This window comes from Tursiops truncatus, chromosome 2 (assembly GCF_011762595.2).
Source record: "Tursiops truncatus isolate mTurTru1 chromosome 2, mTurTru1.mat.Y, whole genome shotgun sequence".
In the NCBI taxonomy this organism is placed as follows: domain Eukaryota; kingdom Metazoa; phylum Chordata; class Mammalia; order Artiodactyla; family Delphinidae; genus Tursiops; species Tursiops truncatus.
Genome location: NC_047035.1, coordinates 109,542,004 through 109,568,901, shown reverse-complemented (window position 1 = coordinate 109,568,901; position 26,898 = coordinate 109,542,004). Strand labels below are relative to the sequence as shown.

At 37.5% G+C, this 26,898-nt stretch overlaps 1 protein-coding gene across 7 annotated transcripts in view; it reads right to left on the bottom strand.

Annotated features, from left to right (window-relative positions):
* The window catches only part of MAP2K5 (mitogen-activated protein kinase kinase 5), a 266,765-nt gene that overhangs the window by 153,859 nt on the left and 86,008 nt on the right, over window positions 1-26,898 (bottom strand). For 4 of the 7 annotated variants that reach the window (XR_012330188.1, XM_073801166.1, XM_073801165.1 and 1 more), the window contains exons 10-12: window positions 20,285-20,353; window positions 20,111-20,192; window positions 7,310-7,371 (exon numbers count right to left, since the gene is read on the bottom strand). Coding sequence is in view for 6 of the 7 variants with exons in the window: in XM_073801166.1 (XP_073657267.1) it covers window positions 7,310-7,371; window positions 20,111-20,192; window positions 20,285-20,353 (213 nt within the window). In the remaining variant the exon portion in view is untranslated. Of the gene's footprint in view, window positions 1-1,632; window positions 1,682-7,309; window positions 7,372-20,110; window positions 20,193-20,284; window positions 20,354-26,898 lie in introns of all 7 variants that reach the window. The other 3 variants (XM_033851878.2, XM_033851879.2, XM_033851877.2) reach the window with 1 other exon arrangement.

Sequence of the window (26,898 nt, the reverse complement as noted above, 5' to 3'; positions counted from 1 at the left end):
GTGGTCCAGTGGTTAAGAATCCGCCTGCCAATGCAGGGGACATGGGTTCGAGCCCTGGTCCAGGAAGATCCCACATGCTGTGGAGCAACTAAGCCCGTGTGTTGCAACTACTGAGTCTGTGCTCTAGAGCCCACGAGCCACAACTACTGAGCCCAGGTGCCACAACTACTGGAGCTCACGCGCGTAGAGCCCATACTCCGCAACAAGAGATGCCACCACAGTGAGAAGCCCACGCACCGCAACTAGAGAAAGCCCATACACAGCAACAAAGACCCAACGCAGCCAAAAATAAATAAATTAAAAAAAATAACATTTGAATTTCCATGGCAAGGTCCTTTTAATGAAGGCTTTGCTACTGAGCATTGATGACTTCCTTGATTTCCTTTGTCAAATGGATAGCAGATGTCCATAAAAATCAATAAAATGACAAGAATTGACCACTGTGATAATTCCTATTAAAATGGCTATAACCACCTTATGGGTTGGTGAGTCTGGGGAGGTGGGAGTACAGGGAAGCAATATAAGTCATATTATGTTAACAACCATTCTCTCTTAATCCTGGAGGAGAAAATGCTCCATTTTTTCTCACCCACCAGATGTATTCACATGCTTATTTATTCCCAGGAAGAATAATACACACTCAGTTCACTCTCCCTACATCTACATGTGTACCAACTATATACTCTAGAAATAGAGTGGACTGGCTTTAAAGAAAAACTTGGTTTATGATTCCATTTAATCAGCATAAAAACCTTCAAGAACTGAATTGAAAGTTTTGCTTGTCAAAATCTACATACCCTTTTCAAAAGAGGAAGGAAGATTTAAGCACAAATTTGGAATCACTAGGATATTAAAACCACCACAACAAAAAATAACCCTTAGTGACAGATGTGATACTACAATTGAAGACATCAGTTGTTTTCTCTCTCTCATACTTTATACCTTAAAAAAACCCCACAAAACTTTCCTTTCATCACATCTGTGTATGTTGTTGCATTCTCCAAATGTGCATAAAGCTAGGCTGAGCAGAGGTGTAAAATTAAACAGTAGTTAGTAACATTAGGCCAACTTCCAAATGAATTCAGACATTTGGGGAATATTAAAAAATGCAAAGGGAGGTTCCTTTTGCAACATTCAACAGTTATCTGATTATTCTTCTCATGTGTTCTGTTAATAGACTAGGAGACTAATTGCTGATGCACTTACCAATCCCTTATTTAAAGTTTCACTTTCAAGGTATGTAAAGCAATCTCTTAAGCAACAATGCATGAGGATATTTGAAATGTTAATAAAAGGAAGGGATACAATTATATAGAAAGTGAAGGTTTTGCAATTAACTAGAGTTAAGAAAAATAAGATCCTGTCATTTCCAAATACTATGAAAAACACCGTTTTACACATGTTTGGTAAACATTATTCACAAAAATACAATACCAAGTTTATAATCTAAATCAGAGTAGTTAAGGAAGAAAAAATTTTTTAAGTAACATTTATAAAGCAGCCATCTTACTGACTACCAAATATATCGCCTGGCTTAAATATTAGATCATTTATTCACTTTAAAAATCAAGGTATAGGGAGAGCTCCCCACCTTACCCCAAATTAAGTCAGAGCTTGTAAGCCAGTACATACCTCTATGTAAAATCTTTAAACTCCACAAATAAGTAAGGCCTTTAACGACCTAAATTGAGAAAGAGAAAACAGGACAATGATGGTTTTTATAAGGAACTTTCCACATTTAAACACATAATCGTATCAGCCGTAATTTCTTCCTTCCGAAGCCTGTTAACCAACACGCATTTATTGAACACCTCCCGTTTCTGTGTCAGGCGCTGTGGGGACACCGAATGTATAAGCTACAGGTTCCTTCCTTTAATGAGCTCACAGTGTTCTGAAGATAAGGTACGATGAATGAAAGAAATGGATATGTGTGCACATAATATGACCTGGAAGTCCACTGACGAAGTTCTCAGTGGTGGTGTGGGCAGAAAGGAGAGGGACAGGAAAAAGGAACAAAGATTTTCACTTATTTTCTACACTTCTGTACATGAAAAGAAAAATTTTTTACGTCATGACATTTATGACCAAGGAGAGACATTTTTAAAAAACTTAACTAATGAGGGCAATGGGTGGACTAAAGGCTGCTTCCCCTGACCGTCAGGAAGGCTTTACCAAAGTGCCAGGCCCTGAGTAACAGATTCAACTGATGTGAAGAAAAGTGAAAAAAGCATTCAAGCCAAGGTAAAAATATACGATCAGAGTGTTGGGGCAGTGCATTCTTCAAAACTATCGAGGAAGACAAACACTGAGACACTGTTCTAGATTAACAGAGACTAAACAGACATGACAACTAAATGCAACGTATAATCCAAGCCTGGATGCTGGACTAGAAAATTTTTTTCTTTTGGTCTATAAAGAGTATTATTGGACAACTGGCAAAATCTGAATAAGGACTGTTGATTAGATAATAATGATGTATCAATGCTAATTTTCTAATTTTGATCCATATACAGTGATGATGTAAGAGAATGTCCTTGTTCTTAGGAAATACACACCTGGAGTAATTAGGAGTAAAGGGTCATGATATTTGCAAATAATTCTCAAATGCTTCAGGAAAAAAATCTGTACATATATATTTAATCAAATGTGGTTAACTGTTAACAATTGGGAAATCTGGGTGAAGCATCTTTGGGAATTCTTAGTATTACTCTCACCAGTTTTCTGGAAGGTTAAAATAATTTCAAAATAAAAAGTTTCCCCCCAAATATTTTAAATGATTTTAGGGTAGGAAACAACAAAGTATATCAAGAGGATGATCCTCACAAGCCAGTCTGACTGATGCAAGTATGTGTGGAATCATGTAGACAATACTGAACGGGCAAGTAAAAGAAATAAAATGAGAAAATACAAACATCTGAGTTAGAGTTTAGATTTTTTTAATTTAACAGACTGAGTTAAGAGTAATTAGTCGAATAAGGTACTGAAGAGAAGATGTTTCCAAGACCCTAAGTACGTGGGTTATAAGTGCTACCTTCTGTGTGGGAAAGTTAATCATCAAAAGCTTTAAAAATCTTTATATAGAAATAGCTGTAAAAGGAGATGCATATGTCTTTATTCACACCCACTGACCCTGTAATGCACACGAGTGTGAACTTACCAATTTCAAGGTTGACTATTCATAATTAGGTATCAGATACAATGAACACACCACTATTATTAAAAATTTACTGGGGGGCTTCCCTGGTGGCGCAGTGGTTGAGAGTCCGCCTGCCGATGCAGGAGACACGGGTTCGTGACTCGGTCCGGGAGGATCCCACGTGCCGCGGAGCGGCTGGGCCCGTGGGCCATGGCCGCTGGGCCCGCATGTCTGGAGCCTGTGCTCCGCAACGGGAGAGGCCACAACAGTGAGAGGCCCGCGTACCACAGGGAAAAAAAAAAAATTTACTGTAAGAATTTTAAAGTACCCATCATTATAGAAATTTTTAGGTGAGTCAGGAATATAAGAAAAAGAAAAACTACCATTATGAGAAGTAACCGAGTAATTTACATACCTTGAGAAAGATGAAAAGAGGGTTGGAGCTAAATATGCAAGGATTTTAGTTGATCAAAAAAGACCAAGGGCAATAATAAAAATAGAAATGCCAAGGGAAAAACCCGATTTCCAAATACTAAAGGTCTAGAAGAAGATAAAATCTATACCAACTAATGCTGAGCAGAAGTTAACATATTTTAATTGTTCTCACTGAGTGGAATGTACTCCTGAAAAATTTGCTAACGCATTATAATCAATTCTGTGATATATTTTTCTATTTTAAGAGAACGGAATACGTATCTATAGCAAATGATTTCTTCCAGAATTCAGACTAAGTGGCATTACAATAAAACACATGTACTCTGAACAGTAAGATAGTAAAAAAAGAAAATATGAAAATAGGAATAACACAGAAGGAAGAAACAGGACAAAAATATTCCCTTAAATGCTTATAAAAATAACATCAATAATAAAAACAATTTTTTCTTTGAGTAGTAGGACAACATCATCTTATTTAGCTGGAAGTAATCACCCTCTGAGCTCTGGAAATAGGGTTAAAGTTCTCAACTTATAAGTTGCATATTTTAAAGCTCTCCCATTAAAGATAACTCACCACTGAAAATTAGTCCCACAGAAAATGAATAATCAGAAAACACACAGGGGAAGGCAATCCACCATATTCAGATTATCAGGCAGAGAAAAAGTAAAACAAATACTGATTTTATGATACTTGCTAAATTTATAAGTTTTGTTGGACATTCAAAAAGAAAATATTATTCTTCCAACTTTATCAAAATAGACTACATTTTCCTTTAGAAGAAGAATAAATGCATGGGGAGCTAGAAATCTGTCCCTTGAAAATCTAGAGGGTATTATTGGTATTCAGTAAACTAGGTTTCACAACGACTTGACAAAGCCTTGACACTAAAAGTACTTATATCTGCTGTCAGTCACTCACTTCTTGACATGTCAAGTGCACAGCCTTTCAGGGACAACTTCAATCAACATTAGCACTCAAAATACAGTACACAGTGTCACTGCTTCAGAAATTAGAGGAAAAATAAAATGTGCTAGATGGCAGGGAAAGGGAGAAAGGCATTCCTCTTTATAGGAGACCAGATTCCAGTGGAAAGTAATAAAAATCACTGAGCAAGGTGTAAGGCTGAAATCAACCAGTTTATATGGATTTCTTTTTCTGGGAAAATATTCTCTTGCCATACATCCATCAAGAGAAAATTTGAACAACATATCATAAAGGCTGACAGGGGTCTATCCTGTAATGAATGTTGGATCTGTGGACCTGTATAGCATGCCAGACTATTAGAACCTGGAAAATAAAGTTACTTGGGGGAGGAAGAGATGCCTAGATGTGGTTCTAAGACATGAAAAGAATCTGAAGCAGTTGTATGTGTTACGCCAGTATTCCCTCATTCATACTTCTCTTTTTTACTTTTAAACCTCATTCTCCCTTTCATTTCTTCCTCTTCTTTTTTCTCATTTTCTTAGGAAACCAGATTGAAAGAGCATGGGGCCTGGAGTCAAACTGCCCTGGGTTCTAATTATTACTGCCTAGCTACATGATATCTCTAGGCAAGCTGTTTAACTTTTCTACATCTCATCTTGCACTTGTATAAAATATGTACAATCATCTATAGAGTTACTGTGAAGGGTAAATGACATAATATTTGTACATAAAACATTTATCAATGATTTTCATAAAGAAGTACTCAATATACACCTATTTCCCTCCTCTCTCCTGATTCTGTTCCTTCTGACTTGGCAAAAGAACCCATGTGCTTCCTTGGTCTCCCTGAGGGAACTCAAGGGAATGATGTTGATGCTGTCTTCAGAACACTAGAGGAGTGATGGTCAAGGATACTGGGAACCCAATCAGGCTGTGAGAACATTTACTTTACAAATCATGTCCTACAAACCATCAATTTGCTAGTCTTATTTTGATTGGTAGAACCCTTCCACTGGTGTTTGTTAGCTGCAAGAAAAGGAGTAACCAACTTTGTAGTCTACTAAAATTTCATTAAAAAAACACACTTTGGAAGTATTATACAAGCTTAGGCCCTAGCAGAGTTTATAAGAAGTGGCAGATGAAGAGTAAAATTATCAAAAGCATTTTTTTTTTTTTACTCCGGCCACAGGCAATTTTCATTACTATGACCTGATACGCCATAAAAGCTGGTGAAATTGGACACATTTTAGAAAAAAAAAACAAAAACAGCCTCATGTTTTAAAATGTAAGGGTTAAATACAAATAATGCTTTGGCTAGCACTTATTTCAAATGCCTTTCACTAAAATCACTGTCATATTTTCAGTTAGGTAAGCCCTGCACTGGATTTTTTTTTTTTTTGCTGACTCCATTCACTTCACAGGCTTCCCACTCCAGTAGAATTGAAAAGACCGATGGCCTTGTGTGGCTGCCCTACACAAGAGGGCGGCAAGATTTATGAAATCCAGGAAGAACAAGCTTCTCTACTGAAGAAGGCAGATTCCTATTTTAGCCAAGTTTGATAGATAACTGCGTATAGAACTCATATACTTTTTGCTTTTTCAATTGGTATTCCTCCTTTTTTGCCCTTTAATATACATGTTTTTAAACTTTAGAGCTAAGAAATGCCAAAAGCCACAAAGCATTCATTCCCCCCTGAGATTAAAAGAGGAAATGAAACATTTTTATTTTCATCTAAAATAGTGCTTTAAGTAGTCAAATTTCATACTCATCTACCTAAACATGTAGATTAGAAGCTACTTAGCAGCAATAGCATCAGGAAAGAAAGTTCTCATCACCCTGGGCAGTTCTCACTAATAATTAGAAAGAAAAAAGGAAAGCTGTGAATTACAATGAACTAAGACTAAATAAGTGTCCAAGTTGGATTAAAGGATCTGTGTTGTCAGTTTGATGTATAATGAATGTGAAAATCAGCCATTTAATTAAATGGTACATGGTATAACCACTTTGTTCTGCACTAAACTGCTTAAGTTATCAGAGCGCCTTTAGTATAGCAACTGTTTACTATTACACCACCCACGACTTCTCTTAGACACTGTTTAGCCTGTGTTATTCCGAATTTGAAATCTGGAGTTTATATAGTAATGTTAATTTAGTTGATATAGTTCATCGGTTTAAATTGGTGAATATAGAAAAGAGGAAATCACAAAGGTATAAATTCCAGATATACGTGGTGAAAAAATTAAAAACCAAGTACATAAAAAGTCTGCAAAAATGTTTAAGACTAAAGTACTATTTTCTTACAGATGGTTTTATTTTAATAATTCAGGCTTTAAAAGTATTTTCTAATCATATGCCTATAACTACAAAATGTCCCTAAAACAGCTTTCTTTCCAAAGAACGTGGAAATTTTACTGGTTAACAAGAGTAGAAAGGTCCCTGCAAATACATGAAACGAGAACAGGTCAGAATATGCAGGAAATTCCCTGGCAGTCCAGTGGTTAGGACCTGACCCTTTCACTGACAGGGCCCAGGTTCGATCCCTGGTCAGGGAACTAAGATCCTGCAAGCCACACGGCGTGGCCAAAAAAAAAGAATATCCATAAGCCTGAAAACTGTCATGTGTCTATGTTATTATTGTAGGTTGGTCTATGAAAAGAAGAAAGGACAAAAATGATGAGAGTTAAGAAGGCCCTGGCAGTCAGCATGGATTGAAGAAAAAGAAAAATAAAAATCCTGAGGATATAAAGAGAATAATGTTTGACTATAGAGATTAAATCACCCAAATTTCATAGAGTTGAAGCCATATACTCACCGCCACTGCAATTCTTCCAAGGACATGCTCTGGAATTTTTCTATATACATCCAAAGATCCCCCTGTAGAAACAAACATGTTGTGTTACAACAAATGAAACTACTAGAAAAGTGCACTGGGCCCCTCCTCCTCTGTGGATCCACTGTGAGACTTCTTTTTCTCTACTGACATCATGCATTGGATGTCTAGGGTAAAATTAGCTTTTTAGTCCAGTTTTATCAATATTTATGACATAATCATACTTCCAGATGAAGCATAACTAGATACTTTCATTTTATTCTCAAGTGTATAATCATACACATGGAAAAACTGAAGGAAAGTAGTGAAGGACAGGCTAAGAATCTGTACTTTATGTAAACTTAAATACATACGCAAAACTAAAGGTCAATAGGACAATCATATCTAGGCATCTAGCTTGTGTTAACAGTTTTCTCAAAGGTAAACCAGGACCCTATCTTAGAATTTTCATATTAACCAAACAAAAGCTGGTACGTATAAAATTCAAAATACACATAAAAACTAATAAAGTAAAATAGTTATGTTAACATCTATCTAAATGAATGTTACCCTTCAAATTAGGTACCATGACAAGCAATCAACATATTCCAAAGATACTATCTTAGAACAAAATGGTTTTTTTCTTTTTTGGAGATTCTCTTTGATATAATTTTGAAAACCACTTTATGAGGTTAAAAAAACCTCCTTATGTCGTAACATTTTTTCACTAAAGTGGTATTCACTAACATCTTTCACCTTTACCAAATTCAGCTTTTGGTGGTTTCCAAAAAACAAAATCAATAGATTGTGAACATGATAAAGGCAGGGGTCATGTTGTTTGATTTTACTTTTCATCAACCTAGAAATCAGCACAACTAACAGAGAGTACATATTCAATAAATATCTGTCAGATGAATAAGTAAATAAATGTAAATCGCCATGAATTTTACCAGCTAGGTTAAGTTGCTCTGAAAACAGTTTCAAAAGAAGGGACTGCAAACCATCTGCAGCAACAATAACATCATTAAAATAATGGCATAACTTTCCCAGGAAACTATTTCAAAGGAACCAGTATTCATTTGGAAGTATAAATTTGAGTATGCTTGTTAAATTTTTAATCTTATACAAGTAGTATAAGAATTTCAGGAAGATATGCAAAGAATCACTACTTTACTCATATTAATGATGTGATTATATGAGAACTATTTTAACCACATGTAATAACCTTTCTTTGAGTCAAGGTGAGGTGCACAGTCTTTCAGTTCCATAAAGGAATTATCCAATATATTTGAGAAACAATTTTTGTTTCTATCAGAGGCTAAAAATTCATATTTAACAATTTTACCACTGGATGCTTTATAAGTATGCCTCGTAAGATGTTAACATGGAGCATATTATCCTTTTCAAATGCAGTTAAGTCTATTTTGCAAATATAAATATTTTTATGTCAAGTTTTCCTAAAGCTGAACAGAGAAAAAATTATTTTTCCCTGTAAAAAATATTACATCAATATATATTCCATATATATAAAGATACTGGCTTTGTATTTATCTTGTTTAAAGCAGGAAAATGATCACTTCTTTCATTAACTTTGGCTTGTAGTTTCCAGATTCTGAAAAGAAGCTGGAAAACCACAGTGTTAGTAAACCTTATGCTTTGGTTCTGGGTGCTACCCAGAAGAGAATGAAAAAAGGACACTTCTGCAATGAGGTGAGCCATCTTTATTTACTAAAATGGCATTTTTATTATAGATGCAAGAAAAGTGAAAACACGGTAGAAAAAAACATTTCACGTTCTCATCGATCTTTCAGATGAATTGGCAGTTGCAAGGATGAACAGTCTCAAGAAGATCAAGCTTTACACGTTGGTATTTGGAATCCTCACTAATGGAGTTTAGTGGGCCAGTCCCTTATGAAGTGAACAGCTTGAGTGGCTCAAAACCAGGAGGTGCAAATCTATTCACATACACTACTAAGAGGTGCTAAGAGAAGATTTATTTTTACATAGGATATAAATCAGGGCTTAATTAGCTAAACGGATAGTAGTCAACGAGCTAAATCAAAAAACCAAAGATTACATTACCTCCATTTTTAGTGGAACAAGCCAAAAAAGAATCCCATTTTGAGGTAATTCACTGATTTTTCTAAATATCTACTTAATCTCAGTTATATCCCACTCTCCTTAGCTATCCATGTGGGTAAATCTTTACATAGCTGGCTTTGTGTCATCACAGATTCATCCTGTCCTTGACATAATCATTAGAGAGAGATACTGTCAGAGGCAAAAAAAAATTGTGGCAGATCCACTTAGAATCAATAGTTCCTACTAAGCCGGATGAGTTCTCATGCAATTAAAATAACTCTTACCAGGCTAAAAATGGCAGAGGGTTTTCAGTTGAATTTTTACTGAGTTTTACTATCATTTCTATCCTATAGGCCTAGGCAATCTTTACACTCATCAAATCATCAAACATTAGTGCTGGAGGGACCTTAAAGATCAGCCCAATGACTTTATTTGACAGAGGAGGGAAACTGAGTCCAGGGAGGTGGGTGTTCTAGTCACAGCCATGAGTCCGTTGATGCCAGAACTCAGAAAAGATCTGAACCTTTGAACTGCAAAGATCTAAAAGGTTTCTCCATAACATCACATAGCTAAGAATCACATGTGAACTTTCTAGTCTCACTGCAATGTGATATTACTATATGACACATACTCAGAGAGACAGTTTAATCTTTGCTGAGGCATCGGTATTCAAGGCATATAGATACTCGTTTATCTGTTGAATGGTTGCTTTGAACCTTCTCCTCATGATTCCAAGGTCACTGGTTTACTCTCTGTGACCTGTCACTTCCTCAGGTTCCCTGGCCTCCGATCATCCCTAGCCAGTCATTTCCTTGCATGCCACTATCTACCACGGGAACCGGGAGGAAGAGTGCTAACAGAGTAGCAAAAAATCCATGTCAACTGCCAAGCAACTACACATTTCTGTTGATGAACTGGGGCTATCATCTTCATGAAATTAAGCCAAAAGAACTCATGGGGGGGCTTCCCTGGTGGCACAGTGGTTGAGAGTCCACCTGCCGATGCAGGGGACACGGGTTCGTGCCCCGGTCCGGGAAGATCCCACATGCCGCGGAGCGGCTGGGCCCGTGAGCCATGGCTGCTGAGCCTGCGCGTCTGGAGCCTGTGCTCCACCAACAGGAGAGGCCACAACAGTGAGAAGCCCACGTACCACAAAAAAAAAAAAAAAAAAGAACTCATGGGGTAAGGTCTGTGTGTTTATCCTAATACAGGGCTACAACATAAAGTAGTGTCTTGCACGTGGGATAAACAGATAAGTAGTAAATGAACAAGTAACATTAGTTTCATATTCATCCCAACATTTTCCTTAAAATGATCATGATTATTATTAATACTAACAAAATTGAAATCTGGAGCCACAGGCAAAAATTTCAGAAACTCTCTTAGTCTCTTCCGGTTGAAAAAAATAAAGAGCCGTTTCTTTCTTTGCAACATGGGTTTTGGGGGAAACAACTTATTCCCATGATGGTAATCCAAATACATGTACACAGATTCTGAGATGCTATATTTGGGTATTTCTGAGTGAATTTAATTTTGACTTAATGAGAAGGCCTATCAAATCACTCCCCTACTTGAAACCTTCCAATACATCCTAACAAATTCAGACTGAAACATAAATTCCTCACCATGACCTACAAGGCCTACACAATCTAGCTTCTGCCTATTTCTCTGGCCTCCTGTCTGGCCCCAGGTCCTCTCATCACTACTCTCAAGTCACCATGGCCTTCTTGTGGGGCCTGATTACACCAAGCTTGCTTCCCACCTTAGAGCATTTATACTTGATCCTCTGCCTTGAAGATCTTCCCCATGACCTTCCCAGAGCTGGCTCACTGACATTAAAGTCTCTGCTAAAATGCCACTCCCATAAAGAAGCCATCCCTTGGACCTAGAGACTGTCATACAGAGTGAAGTAAGTCAGAAAGAGAAAAACAAATATCGTATATTAACACGCATATGTGGAATCTAGAAAAACGGTACAGATGAACCAATCTGCAAGGCAGAAATAGAGACACAGATGAAGAGAACAAAGATATGGACACCAAGGGGGGAAAGTGGCGGTGCGGGGGTGAGGGTGGCGGTGGTGGGATGAACTGGGAGATTGGGAATGACATATATACACTAATATGTATAAAATAGGTAACTAATAAGAACCTGCTGTATAAAAAATAAATAAATAAAATTTTTTTAGTTAGAAAAACAAAATAGAAGAAGCTATCCCTGACCGTCCTGTATAGCAGCAGTCCCCAAACTTTTTGGCACCAGGGACCGGTTTTGTGGAAGACAATTTTTCCACGGACGGTGGGGTGTGGGGATGGTTCAGGCAGTAATGTGAGCAATGGGGAGCGGCAGATGAAGCTTTGCTTGCTCGCCTGCCGCTCACCTCCTGCTGTGAGGCCTGGTTCCTGACAGGCTGCAGACCAGCACTGGTCAATAGTCCAGAGGTTGGGGACCCCTGCAATATAGCACCTCCTCTCCTTATTAGTCATCATCTACCCTGCTTTAGGTTCTAACTAGACTTATCTCTCTCTGAGAGTGTACTGTATGTTTCTTGTCTCCCCTTCTAGAATTTAAGCCCCATACCAACAGGGATTAAGTCTTGTTCACTGTTGTCCCCCAAGTTTAGAACAGTGTCTGAAAGAAAGTGCTCAATTACTACTCGGAAATAAACAACTAATATAAGATTAAAATAAATAATGGGAATTTACACTAACAGAAGAGAACTAGGGTTGAGACAAAGTTGTCGAGAAGTTTAATTGAGATAGGAAGGGGAGAGAAGGAATGATAGAGGATGGCACATAGTTTTTGGTCCATGTATTTTTGAGGAATATTTTGTTTATTACAGAGAGAATGAAGGTCCAAAAGAGAGAGGGTGGTTAATGGAGAAACTCCACCAACAGGATGCACACGTAAAGGGACTGACCTTAAACAGCTTTTCATGTGAGAGGTGGATCAGGTGTGTGCAGTTGTTGCTAAGCTATAGCTGGAAAAGCAAGGAATTATGAGAGCTCATTCCTGATAGTCTATGTTGTCTCTAAATGAGAAAGAGGTAGGTAAAATCTGGGGGAGGGTAATAAAGTTTTACAGGAGCTGATGTGGGAAATAGCAGAGAAGATGGGAATGGCAGAACAAAACTTAAGAAGTAGGAAATTTTAGTGTTCAGGGACCAGTTAGGGTGGAGTGAAGGGAAGCTGCCAGCAGCAGTAGGAGAAGGGCTTCAGGCAGCTCAAGTCAAGAGAGTGAGGAGTCTCAAAAAAAGAGGTTAAATATAGGTTATAAAGTGAATATTTTAAGATAAGGACTTAAAGTATTAAAATGTAACTAAAAGGTGACATCACTAAAAACAGCAGGGTAAGGTCCTCTGAAAATTCTCTTCTCCACAAAAGCAATGAAAAAACATACAAAAATTGTCAGAATCAATTTGTTCACAACTCTTGAAATTAGCCAAAGGATTGTACCAACCCCAAAATTGTTTATTCAGGACAACGCTTGAATCTTGGTAAGAACAGCAAGCTTTGTGGCATTTTAACTTGCCCTATTCCCACTGCCTGATCTCCAGCTTCAGTGCAGCCTTGAAAACCAGCAGCCTGCCATCACAGTAAACTCCAGCAGCCTGATAGCCACTGCACAGGCAGAACTGATTTGGTGCTCCTTCATATCCACATTCTCATAAAAGTTTCACTTCTGACCTGCTTGGGGGTTCCCTGGAAGACCCCACTTGCAATGCTGTCTTTACTTACACCTTATACAAAAAACCTTTTCCTTAGGGGCATTTATTGAAAACAATTAGAAGCAATCAATTAACTCTGTAACTTATTGAGGCGGATAACAGTTTAGGTAAACAACAGGCTAACCAAAAGTCTTAAAAGGAAAAGCTGGGGAATGAGATGTCAATAGAGGCTTTGCGGGACTTCCCTGGTGGTGCAGTGGTTAAGAGTCTGCCTGCCAATGCAGGGGACACGGGTTCGAGCCCTGGTCTGGGAAGATCCCACATGCCGTGGAGCAACTAAGCCTATGCGCCACGGCTACTGAGCCTGCTCTCTAGAACCGCAAGCCACAACTACTGAGCCTCAGTGCCACAACTCCTGAAGCCCACACGCCTAGAGCCCGTGCTTCAACAGAAGCTACCGCAAGGAGAAGCTGTGCACTGCAACAAAGAGTAGTCCCCGCTCACCACAACTAGAGAAAGCCAGTGCACGGTAACGAAGACCCAACACAGCCAAAAATAAATAAATAAATAAATAGATTTATTGGAAAAAGAAAAAATGGAGGCTTTGAAAAGCTGCAACATATTCTTGGGAATCTAGGATATATGCATGCACAAGGCCATGTGCATGCTCAGGAGGGCTTGGAGGAGGCTTTCAGCAGTCACCTTGGGCTGAACATGAGGCTCAGCACAAGCAGGAAGCAAAGACTAAGGCACAGTTATCAACTGGTGGGAGAGTACTAGACTTATCCCTCTCTGAGAGTGGGAGAGTACTGAAGGTGTGCCCCAACACACTCAGAACCCTTCAGCAAAGACTGGGAGACTTATTAGCCCCAGGCATTTAAGCAAATCTCTGCCTAATCATTAGCTGACCAGTAAGCTAACTGAAAGAGGCTTCAGTGGCTACACACTGGAGACAGAAACACTACAGAATAGTTTAGAAGTCACTAAACAAACATATCCAACAAAAACAAACCCTGGGGATGAGGGAGAATCTGATTTCTAGAGTTAACACATTACATAATTTAAAATGTCCAGTTTTCAACAATAAAAAATGAGACATGTAAAGAAACAAAAAGGTATGACCCATACACAGGAACAAAAGCAATCAACAGAAACTGTCCCTAAAAAAGCTCAGATGTTGGACTTACTGGAAAAAATCTTTAATCAGCTATGTTAATATACATCCATATAACTAAAGGAAACTGTCTGTAAGGAACTAAAGTATGAGGATGATGTCTTCCCAAATACAGGCTATCAATAAAGAGGCAAATTACACACCCTCCCAAACATACACATATACATACACACATATATACAAATCCCTCTCTCACTATCTCTCTCTCTCTCTCTCTCTGTGTGTGTGTGTGTATATATATATATGTGTATATATATATATATATATATATATACATATATATATACACACACACACACACACACACACAGAGATATAAAATAAAGTTTGGAGCAAAGTTTTTGTACGCTACTGAAAGGAAGTTGATATTAATCTGAAATAAGTTGTTGATATTAATCTGAATAAGTTAAGATGATAACTGTAATCTCTAGGGAAACCAAACATACACCTTAAAAATATAGTAAAAGAAACCACAAGATAATTTAAACAGTACATTAGAAAATATCTATTTAATATAAAAGAAAGCAGTAATGAACAAACAAGAACATAAAAGAAGACTTAAAGAAAACAAATAGTAAAATGGCAGATATAAATTCTAGCTTGTCATTAATTACATTAAATGTAAATGAATTAAACACTCTAACTGAATGAAAGATTGACAGACTGGATAAAAAAATTATCCAACTCTATGCTGCCCATAGGTGATGCACTTTAGATTCAAAGACCCAAATAGGCTGAAAATAAACAACGGAAAAAGACATAGCAAGCAAACAGTAATCAATAGGGAACCGGAATGACTATACTAAATTAGACAAAATAGACTCTTAGGCAAATGCTGTGACTAGAGACAAAGAAACACATTTTATAATAATAAAACAGTCAATTCATCAAGAAGATATAACAATTACAAACATACATGCACCTAACAACAGAATGCCAAAATATGTGATGCATAAACTGACAAAACTGAAGGGAGAAACAGACAACCAAAAAATACCCCATTTCAATACCCACTTTCAACAGTAGATAGAACAATTTGCACTAAAGATTAACAAGGAAATAAAATACTTAACACCATAAACCACCTACTCCTGACAGACATCTCAAGAACACTCCACCCAACAATAGCAGAATACATTTTTCTCAGGTGCACATGGAACATTCTCCAGGACAGACAATATTTTAGGGCATAAAACAAATCTCAATAAATTTAAAAGGACTGAAATCATACAAAGCATGTTCTCTGACCTCTAAGGAATATTAGAAATCAGCAACAGAAGGACAAATTCAATGTGGAAAATGACACATTCCTAAATAAATATGGGTCAAAAGAGAAATCACAGGGATTATCTTTGTGGGGAATTAGAAAACACTTCGAGATAAATGAAAATGAAAAAAACAACATATCAAAACTTCTAGAGTGCAGCTAAAGAGGTGCTTAGAGGGACATGTATAGCTGCAAACGCCTACATTAAATAAGAAAGATCTCAAATCAATATCCTAACTTCACAGCTTAAAAATACAGAAAAAGAGGAGCAAACTAAAAACAGAGCTAGTAGAAATTAATAAGTATTAGACCAGAGATCTAACACAATAGAAAAACAACAGAGAAACATCAAAGAAATCAAGAGTTGGTTTTTGAAAAAGACAAAGAAACTGACCAACTTTTAGCTACCCTGACCAAGAGAAAAAGGGATAAGACTCAAATTAATAAAATCTGGAATGAAAGAGAGAACATTACACTGACTTTACCGAAATAAAAATGATTACAAAGGAATACTAGGAGTAATTGTTTACCAACAAATTAGATAATCTAGATGAAATGAACAAACTTCTAGAAAGCCACAAAGTACCAAAACTGACTCAAGAAGAAACAGAAATTCTGAATAAGCCTATAACTATAACTAATAAAGATATTGGTTGGTGATTTAAAAAACTACTCACAATATTATTGTCTTAAACAGAAAGTAAATTCTGACATATGCTACAACATTGGTAAATCTTGAGGACATTATGAAAAGTGAAACAAGCCAGTCCCAAAAAAGACAAATACTGTGCAAGTTCACTTAGCTGAGGTATCCAGAGTAGCCCAACTCATACAGACAGAAAGTAGAATATTCGCTACCAGGGGCTGGGAGTAGGAGGCAAAGGAGACTTATGGCTTAATGGGTATGGGGTTTCAGTTTTGCAAGCTGAAAAGAGTTCTAGAGATGGACGGTGGTGGTTGCATGGTAATGTGAATGAACTAATGCTGCTGAACTACACACTTAAAAATGGCTAATATGGTAAATTATATATTATACCACAGTTTTTGAGAAACTTTTGGGAAAGACAGTCTTATGCACACTGTCTTACTAATCCTACTTGGCCACATAAGAATGGGCCTTGGGGCTGGAACACTTGCTTACCAAGAGATAAAGAGGCCACATAACCTGTGCTGGGTTTATCTCCTTGCTTTGGAATATCTTTCCCTGTTTTAGGCTCAGTGTGTACTCCTTTGTCCTGATTAAGCATGTGCATCAATGGACCTTAGGCATACCTCCAGCTTTCAGTATTTCTGACTCCAGGGGAGTAGGGCAGAGTGGGGGGTACTTTTGCTGCAACACAGATGGGTATGTGCAGGCCAACTGCCCTGCACAGACTGCCAGGAGGGACCTGCTGTTGGCCATTGGGAACTGACACCCACTACTAAAGCTGATCTTGCTCTGTCTCTTTTTTTTTTTATGTGAGTGAAGCATTGTTCAATCCAGTGCTTGATTGTATTCTGTTTTTCTTGGCAACTCCAATACCAAGATGCAGTGGGCAGCAGTGCTTGGACTTCTCCTAATGAGAGACAACAAATGCCACCTGACCACAAAAACTACTCACAAAGAAAACCCCAGGACCAGATGGCTTCACCGGTGAATTATACCAAACGTTTTAAGAAGAATTAACATCAATCTTTCACAAACTCTTCCAAAAAACAGAAGAGGAGGGAACACTGTCCAACTCATTCTTTGAGGACAGAATTATCCTGATATCAAACTCACACAATGACATTACAAGAAAAGAAAACTACAAACCAATATCACTTAAGAATATGGATGTAAAAATCCTCAACAAAATACTAACAAATTGAATCCAGCAACATATAAAAAGGATTATACAGGACTGATTCAATATGCAAAAATCTATTAATATAATACACTGTAACTATGGAATAAAGGACCAAAAAACACATGATCATTTTAATAGACAAAAAAAGCACTTGACAAAATCTAATGCCAATTTATGATAAAAATACTCAACAAACTTGATAAATGACATCTACCAAAACCCCACAGCTAACATCATACTTAATGGTGAAAGACTGACAGCTTCCCTTCTAAGGAGCAAAAGAAGGATGTCTGCTCTCACTACTTCTATTCAACACTGTACTGAGGGATTTCCCTGGTGGTCCAGTGGTTAAGAATCTGTCTTGCAATGCAGGGGACACCGGTGCAATCCCTGGTCAGGGAACTAAGATCTCACATGCCGTGGGGCAATTAAGCCTGCGTGCCACGACTAGAGAGCCCTTGTGCTGCAACTAATGACCCTGTGTGCCACAACTAGAGAGAAGCCTGTGCACTGCAACAAAGAGCCCACGTGCTGTGACGAAGGATCCTGGGTGCTGCAACTAAGACCCAATGCAGCCAAAAAATAAATAAATATTTCTTTCAAAAATTAAAAAAAAACAAAAAACCACTGTCCTGAAAGTTTTAGCCAGGGTAGTTTAGCAAGAAACAGAAAAAAAGACATACAAAATGGAAAAGAAGATGTAACACTACCTCTATTTTCAAATGACATGATCTTCTATATGGAAAACCCTAAGGAATCTATAAAAACCTATTAGAGTTTAAGGAACAAGTTTAGCAAACTGAATGCAAACTGGTATAAAATGGAATGGAACAGTTTGGCAGTGTTAAACATAGAGCTACCATATGACCCAGCAATTCTACTCCTACTGACATACTCAAGAGAAGTGAAAACATATGTCCACAAAAAATTTGTACACAAAAGTACATAGCAGCATCATTCACAACAGCCAAAAAATGGAAACATCACAAATGCCCATCAGTGATGAATGAGTAAAGAAAATGTGGTGATCTATATGATGGACTATTATGCAGTCATGAAAAGTAATGAAGTACTGATAAATTTTACAACGTGCGTGAACCTCGAGAACATTATGCTAAGTGAAAGAAGCCAAACACAAAGGCCACATACTGTATGATTCCACTTAATCTGAAATGTCCAAAATAGGGAAATCCATAGAGACAGAAAGTAGATTAATGGTTGCCAGGGACTAGAGGGAAGAGGGTATAGGGAGTTACTACTAATGGGTAGGGAATTCGTTTCCAGAGTGATAAAAATGTTTTGGAATTAGTGGTGAAGGTTACACAACCTTGTGAATATACTAAAAACCACTGAACTGTACACATTAGAAGGACGAATTTTATGGTATTTGAACATACCATCTTAATAAATACATTTTTTAATATAACAAAAATTGAGGATTCAAAAAAGGATGATGAAAAGTCATAAAGTAATGACATGTACTGGCTCTATGAACCATTTTTTCTAGTCAGTCTCCTTGAATACTAACTGTCATACTTCCCATATGTTTTTAAGACTTTTAATTCTTGACATCTACTATAACTAATTTAGAACACATTATTATAGTAACAAGGTGTCAATGATGGCTCATTAAAAAGTCTTGTGGGGGGCTTCCCTGGTGGTGCAGTGGTTAAGAATCCACCTGCCAATGCAGAGGACACGGGTTCGAGCCCTGGTCCGGGAAGATCCCACATTCTGCGGAGCAACTAAGCCCGTGTGCCACAACTACTGAAGCCCACGAGCCTAGAGCCCGTGCTCCGCAACAAGAGAAGCCACTGCAATGAGAAGCCCACGCACTGCAATGAAGAGTAGCCCCTGCTCACCGCAACTAGAGACAGCCCACGCACAGCCAAAAAAAAACAAAGTTTTGTGGGGAATGAACTAATTGTATTATTAATATACTGAGAATCCCCCAAATGAACTAAGTATATTTTTTAAATGTTGAGGGTTTTTTTTTTGGCCGTACTGCTCAGCTTGCAGGATCTTAGTTCCCCAACCAGGGATTGAACCCGGGCCACGGCAATGAAAGCACTGAGTCCTAACCACTGAACCACTCGGGAACTCCCAAATGTTGAGTTTTAATGAGCTAGACATTAAAAAATTGAATATGTGAAATTTAAAGACTGCTTTGATTTCAAATAGGTAAACAATAACAATGATGACATCATTTTACTGATAGGGTACCAAGAAATTTGCATTTTGCCAAAATATTCAGAACAAAAAAGATTTATCAAAATAGAAATGAATAAAAATAAAGGAAGGAAGGAAAGGGCTAGAGTCCAAAGAAAACTAAACAAATCTTGGCTAAACAGCTGTGTTGGAAAACAATTTCTTATCTTGCAATTAAGATCCGATTTCTTTCTAAGACACAGGACATTGCATTAACAGATTTCTTTAAAAGAAAATCTGTTTTGGCTATTGAAACATTAAAAGAACAGAGCAATTGTTTTGCAAGTGAAGACAGACTGTATGGAAGAATCAAGTATCACACCACCGATTAGACTAGTATTTAATCTATTTAAATTTTCAGTAAAAGTAAATGAAATTACATTCTTGAAATTATGGCTCGGCTATAAATATTTAACAACAGGAACCCTTAACACTAAGATGTTTTAGAGCATAAAGGAGGTAATTATTAGTATATTTTCATTATTTTTAATTCTACTTGATACCTATATCAAAACCAGGTTTTAAAGCACTCTACTCCCAAAATCACTTTTAAAGTATTATAAAAGGGAAGACTCACCATCCATGAATTCTGTACATATTGAAATTCTGTTTTCCACAAAAAACGCACCATAAAACCCTATGATATATGATGAATCACACTGTAACAAAAATAAGACAAAAGTAGTTAATAGCCTGCAAGCCAATACCACAGGCATACTTTATAAGGAAAAATGACCAAGAAAAAAATTACCTTATAAAGAATTTCCAATTCAGACATAATTTGCTTCTGAAGTTCCAGTGTAATATCTAGTAGTATGACCTAAATATATAAAGGAATCAACATTTACACATTTATTCACCTTTAAATTAAATATAGTCATATTCATTATGAAATATAAAAACAAAACATATGGTGTTTCCTCTATTCATTCCACCTCTCTCCTCCCCACCACAACCTCCAGTAATACAAACTGTGTCCACATCTGTCTAACACTTTGTATTGGGGGAGGTGGTATACAAGTGATTGATGGGATCAAAGAAAAAGCCAGGTCTCAAAGGTCAGTATTAACAGCTTTAAAAGTCAGTTAAGTTATAACACCCTTAATTTATACACCCTATTTTGGTCACATTGGTTATTTTGAGAAGAGGGAGATCGTAATGACCTTGAAACCATTAAAAAAATAATTGTCTTGTAATTCAGACACTGGGCAAAAGCAGAGAGAATAATGAGTAAAAATAACATTTAAAGTAGATTTTTAGTTATGAGAGAAATAAGGAGTTTTAAAAATATGTCAGGTTTTTATATTCTTCCAAGTGCGTAATCTTTCTTTGCCAAAACTGTTATAAAATGTTGGAGCTTGAAGGAACCTCAGAAATGATTTCACCTAATTCTCTTCTTTTTAAAAAATTAATTAATTAATTTTGGCTGCGTTGGGTCTTTGTTGCTGTGCGCGGGCTCTCTCTAGTTGTGGTGAGCGGGGGTTACTCTTTATTGCAGTGCATGCGCTTCTCATTGCGGTGGTTTCTCTTGTTGCGGAGCACGGGCTCTAGGCAAGCAGGCTTCAGCAGTTGCAGCATGTGGGCTCAGTAGTTGTGGCACATGGGCATGTGGGATCTTCCCGGACCAGGGCTCGAAACCATGTCCCCTGCATTGGCAGGTGGATTCTTAACCACTGAGCCACCAGGGAAGTCCCTAATTCCCTTCTTTTAGAGGAAGAAACCAAGGTTCTGAGGAGTCATGAGGCCCAGCAATGTCAGGGCCCCTCCCTGATTCCAAGGACCATGCACTTTCCAGTATGCCCTGAGGCTTTATGGTTTTCCTTAAAATATCAACCACTGAGTCAAATTCATAACATAGAAACGTACAATAGTATATTTATAAACTTACCTAGAACAAATTCTAGTTTATTTCAAACACTTATTTTTTTAAGAAAGAAGACCATCAACCATTCAAATTTTACTTAGCATTTCCTGTGAAGCCAATTCAAGGGAAATTGTTTTTTACTTAAAACAGACAGTGATGATAATAAAATAACTGGAAGATAATTTTTAAGATTTGTGGCAGAGTTTCTGACTCTAGACATTTCTAGATAACAACTTAACATTCAGGATTACCAATGATAGTCTAATTAAACACCATCCAACACTGAACCACATTTTGTATTACAATGGCAGAATATATGTGTGTGTGTGTGTGTGTGTGTGTGTGTGTGTGTGTATAAACACACACACACACACATATATAATCAATACTGGAGGAAAAAACATAAATTTTGAATTGCAAACTGCTGTTAGAGCAAGGAAATAAAAGGATAATCTCTAAAACACAGATTTTATAGTCCTGACATCCGTTGGGGGGAGGGTAAAATGAGTACAAAAAGGCATAGCAGTTTCTATCAAGAGTTTGCTTTAGGGTTATTTATAAAAGCTCTCACTAAAACTAGACTGTAAGTGTAATGCAAAACTGCCAAGAAGCATTTAAACATTTCTCCCAATCAATAGTCATTTGCCACAATATTCACTTACATTTTTGTTCCTGTATAAAATTTAGCAACAAAATTAATTCATCTAGTGTTGTTTGAATTCTATGCCATAAAATATTAGAGCTATTCATCCTACTATGTCAAGTACAGGGACTCTTTCAACCTGAAAAACTCTGCTAAAAGGAGTAAGGTATTATTTACCTTAAAGCAGTGGTTCTCAACCTTGGCCTCACATTATAATTACCTATATATCTAGGTGTTTATATAAATATATAGGGACACTTCTAACAAATCCTGATGCACAGGGCTTACTCCAGAATAAGGGAATCAGAATCTCTAGGGTTGGGCCCACATCTCTGCATTTTAAAAAAATTTCCCAGATAATTTGTAACCCCTAGTAAGGTTGAGAATCCCTTATTTAATGTTTCAAAAATGTCGTTTATTCAGTGTTTCGTATGACTACTAAGATATACTGCACCTCCAGGCCCCCAATCAAGAAACAACATGATGCCACAAGGCTAATCAAAACCTTGTTATTAACCCAAAACTACCAGCTATGAAAATATTCTCTTCACAGAGAACCTTAACTGGGCTCCTATGGCCTCAAATAAAGTTAAAATTCTAGCATGATAGTCAAGGAATTCTTCCACAGTCTACCTCCAACTCGTTATTCTAGCTCCTTCTCCCACTACTCCTTACCACAAACCCAATCTACGTGTAAAACCAGATGATTTCTACCAGTCCACACACATATCCTGTGCTTTACCCCATGCTGTTCCCTCCACTTGAGGTGTGCTTCCTTGCTCCATTCCATAGTCACTGGCCATAAAACCTTTCCTATCCTTTAGATACAGCTTGAATGCCACCACCACCTCCACAAAGCCAGCCCCAAAGCCCTCCATCAGATCCTTTATCTTTTTCCTTATCACAAGCTGCCTTTAGCATTAATACCTCATCTCCTAAAAACAGAAGCCTAGAGAGTACAGAGTGGTTGTAAGCCCCTGAACGGCAACGGCAACGGCAACGACTGTCTTGTGCATTTTTCTCTGGTCCCCTCCCCCCATATCCAGCACCCAGCCCAGGGTCTCACTCAAGTGGTGCCCATTAAGTGATGTGGGACTTAATTAAAGTACTCCTTACAAACATAATCCTACAAATAACAAGCTATTTCTAGACAGGAAGGAAATGAATTGCCTGATTTCTATAACTGAATTTAAAACCAAAGACATAAACACCAAAATAAATAAAATTGCCACACTGGCCTAACATGTAGCAAGTAACACCGTATTTGTGGGACCAATCCACTGCACCCTAATAGGTCTTGATCATTCTTGGAATTTGCTATAGTCCAGAATAGTGGAGATTCCATAATGGTAAAAAAAATGAAAATGTAATTTCTGGGAACTTGAGAGGGCAAGTAAAATCTACCCTAAAATGGAAAAATTGGAAAAAAAGCATGGCGAATACTAATATTTTTTTCTGAAGAACAAGGAAAGCATGAATTCCTTAAGTCTTCATGATTATTTTTTTTCTCCTTAGGAAGAGCTAAATTTTTCAAACTGGAAAGAATTTCAACATGAAGCACTTCCTGGAGAAAGGGTTAAGTGAGAAACTGAAATACCTGAGTGCATTTCCGCTGCTCTCCACTACACCTCCAGGACAAATAAGGATGAGTTGTCAAGTTAAATATAAGCAGTCAAGTGACTGAATTATAATTTACTCTGTGCTCAATTTAAATTAGTGTGAGGCTATTAAAATATACAGTATAAATACGGCAATTCATCACAAGCTGTCATGGATGACTTCATTTATTTGCTGGAGTGGCACACGCTCCACTAAAGGGAAGGAGAGCAAAATCACAGGTCAAATTAAGCCGCTATTCTGTTTTAATTCGCTTATTTAATCTGTGGCGACATAATTGTCTTTTACAGTATGTACAACTCAGAAAGGAAATTTGGGAGGATTACAGTCAGTATACAAATGATTAATCAAATGGTCCATTTAAATGCTAGTTTAAAAGCAGCAGAAACCCAAAGCAGTCAAAGAATGATAATCAGCACATGCTACATACAAGGCTAAATTTCCTGGAACATGGATTTTTCCCAATTAGAATATTTACAGTACTGGGGAATCTATTAAGCTCTACTCTTTCAAAGATTTTATAGACTACATTAACGGTATAAAAAGGTTCTGTTTGCAAGATGGCTAACAGTATTTTTATTTGTTTTCTGCTCTACGTGTTTGCAATCGTCTTGCTTAACTACATTCCTCCCCCGCCGCCCACCAAAAGCTAGTTAGAAACACATATTCATATACAGTCATCGAATAGTTATCTTTGAACTAGCATTAGTATCATTTTGAGGCAAATTGTTTTCTAAACTCAGTGATATAAAATAAAAATTCAAAATACTTCTATTCTTCCCAAAATTCAACTTTCTTTTTATAATATCTGAAATATTTTCCCGCCTTTGAAGTCTAAAGAGGTAAACACCAATACGCTTAGACATTGCAATATTCTTTAGACAAAAAAGTCTAGAAAATAAGAACATTTACAAGTACAAAAATTAGAAATATTTTGAGTAGGAAGAGAAAAGTAACAGATTTTCAAGGACTCTCATCTAATTGCTCCCACAGACATTCAAACTATGGGTCCAAATGACCATTTGACTTGGAAAATTAAATTTCCCTCATCATTCTATGCAGGCATCAGAGCCCTGCAGGTGATTCTGTTTAGACAAGGACTGTGATTTGCTGCTCTTCGCAATCCCTTTGTGACACCAGGCAGCCCCGTTTCACAGCTGAGGTCACTGAGAGGTTCAAGTGACATGCTTGAAGTCACACAAAAGTCAGGAGAGGGTCAGGAAAGGACCAAATGCACTTCTAACTCTTAACCTTTCATTTCACCCTTTAATATAAAAAAAAAGCTAAGAAATACTCTGGGTGAGAGCAATGGTCCATACAAAGAACACTATGGGATATTTTGTATGTGAGCTGAACCTACTTTCAGGATGTTACTTCAAAAGATGAATGAATGAATTAAAGAACAAATGACAGAATAAAATTTATTTAGTTAGTCATTCAACTAATTATGTGTTGAACATCTAATCATTACAAGATGTTCAGTGCTCTGTACTAGGCCCTGTATGCAAGGTTCTACATGAATCAATGAGTCAGACAAGAAGCTAAATAAGATCTGTTCCCCACTTACAAAGAGATTTCAGTGTAATAGGGGAAATGTACATGTATACTAACAGCAAAATACAAGGCACTATGTGATAACACCCGTAAGAGACATACAGAGAATTCTAGGGAGGTTCAAGGGAGAAGGTGAATGAGTGATAGATATACCAGATGTGACAGGATTTATTCAAATAAGTTCAATGGAAGAGCAAGCTTTGGAGCTGACCCTTGAAGGGTGTTAAGTATTTTGATAAGTGGAGACATGGGTGAAGGCATTCTAATTAGAAAGAAATACATGAGTAAAAGTGTTGCAGTGAGACACTACTTGGGTTCAGATAAGGCAATGAGTTCAACTTAAAAGCAGCACAGGATTCAGACACATGAGATAATGCTTTAAAAGTAGGCTGATGACCTACTGTGGAAGATCTTGAGTTCCATTCCACAGAGCTTTTACTTGGGAAGTAATATAGAGCCTTTGAAGACTTTTGAGAAGGGAAGAGATGTGACTAGAATTATGTTTTAAGAAGCCAAATCCAAGGGTACTGAGCAGAAATATAGTACAGAGCATAGACTTGAGGCAAGACTTCCCTGAGTTCAAAGCCTGGTTCCATTACATATTAGCTGTGGGACTAAGCTACTTAACTATTCTGTGCCTCAGCTTCTGCGTCTGTAAAATGAGGATCCATAAAGGTAGTAACTGCAAAAGGTCACTGTGAACGTTAAATGAGGAAAACGTATGTAGAGTGCTTAGCACAGTACAAATGATCAATAAATGGGAGCTTGTATTTTTGAGAGAATAATTTAAAAGCTGGTCAACATGTCTGACAAGAGACAAAAACAAGCATCTGGATTTTCATGGTGCCAAGAAAGGAAGAGATACTAAAAATTAAATAACAACAACAACAAAAAAAGACCCCAGAAAAATCAACAGGCTTCTAGACATTAGATATCAGCTAAAATAGGACAGTGATCCCTAAGAGATGGAATAAGATGAGTCCTATGACTGTTCAGCTTACTAACTAGACAAGAGTTTCCAGGCCCCGCCCCTGCATGGGACCCAGGGGGAGCTCAGCCACCTCTCTAAGCTGAGAGAACTAGGAGTCCGAGGAGGCCAAGGCAGCTAGAGTTCACTGGCAGAAGAGCAAAAGGAGACAGCTCCAGAGAGCTGCAGAGGGCCCCTGAAGTCTTCAGCTGAGTAACAACTAGCACGCGGATGTCAGGAAACTACCTGAGGCCAGGGAAAGAACCCCCAGAAAGAACCAGAAGAAACAATCTCCAAACCTCACACTAGGCAGAGTTTGTGTTCCCACCAGCCAGGATGGAAAACCTGTATTTGCCAAGGCATTGGGGTAAAGTATTCAGAAGATGACTGCTTCAGCTGACTGGGGAAAATTAGCTTTGGACTAACCACTGGGATGGTCCCATCTCATAAAGCTTAAAAGCAAGTCCTGAAAGGATCAAACTGTTTCAGATTCACTAAACAGCACCTCAGAATAAAGCTCAAGAATATTTACAGGAATGAGCCTATGCCATACGACTGGCATCCAGTAAAAAATTATAAGGTATTAAAAAATACAACCCCAAATGGGGAGAAAAAGCAATCAGACAAAACTGACCCCCAAATGACACTTATCATAGAATTAATAGGCAAGACCATTAATTCAGTTATCATAACTATATTCCACATATGCAAGAAGGTAGA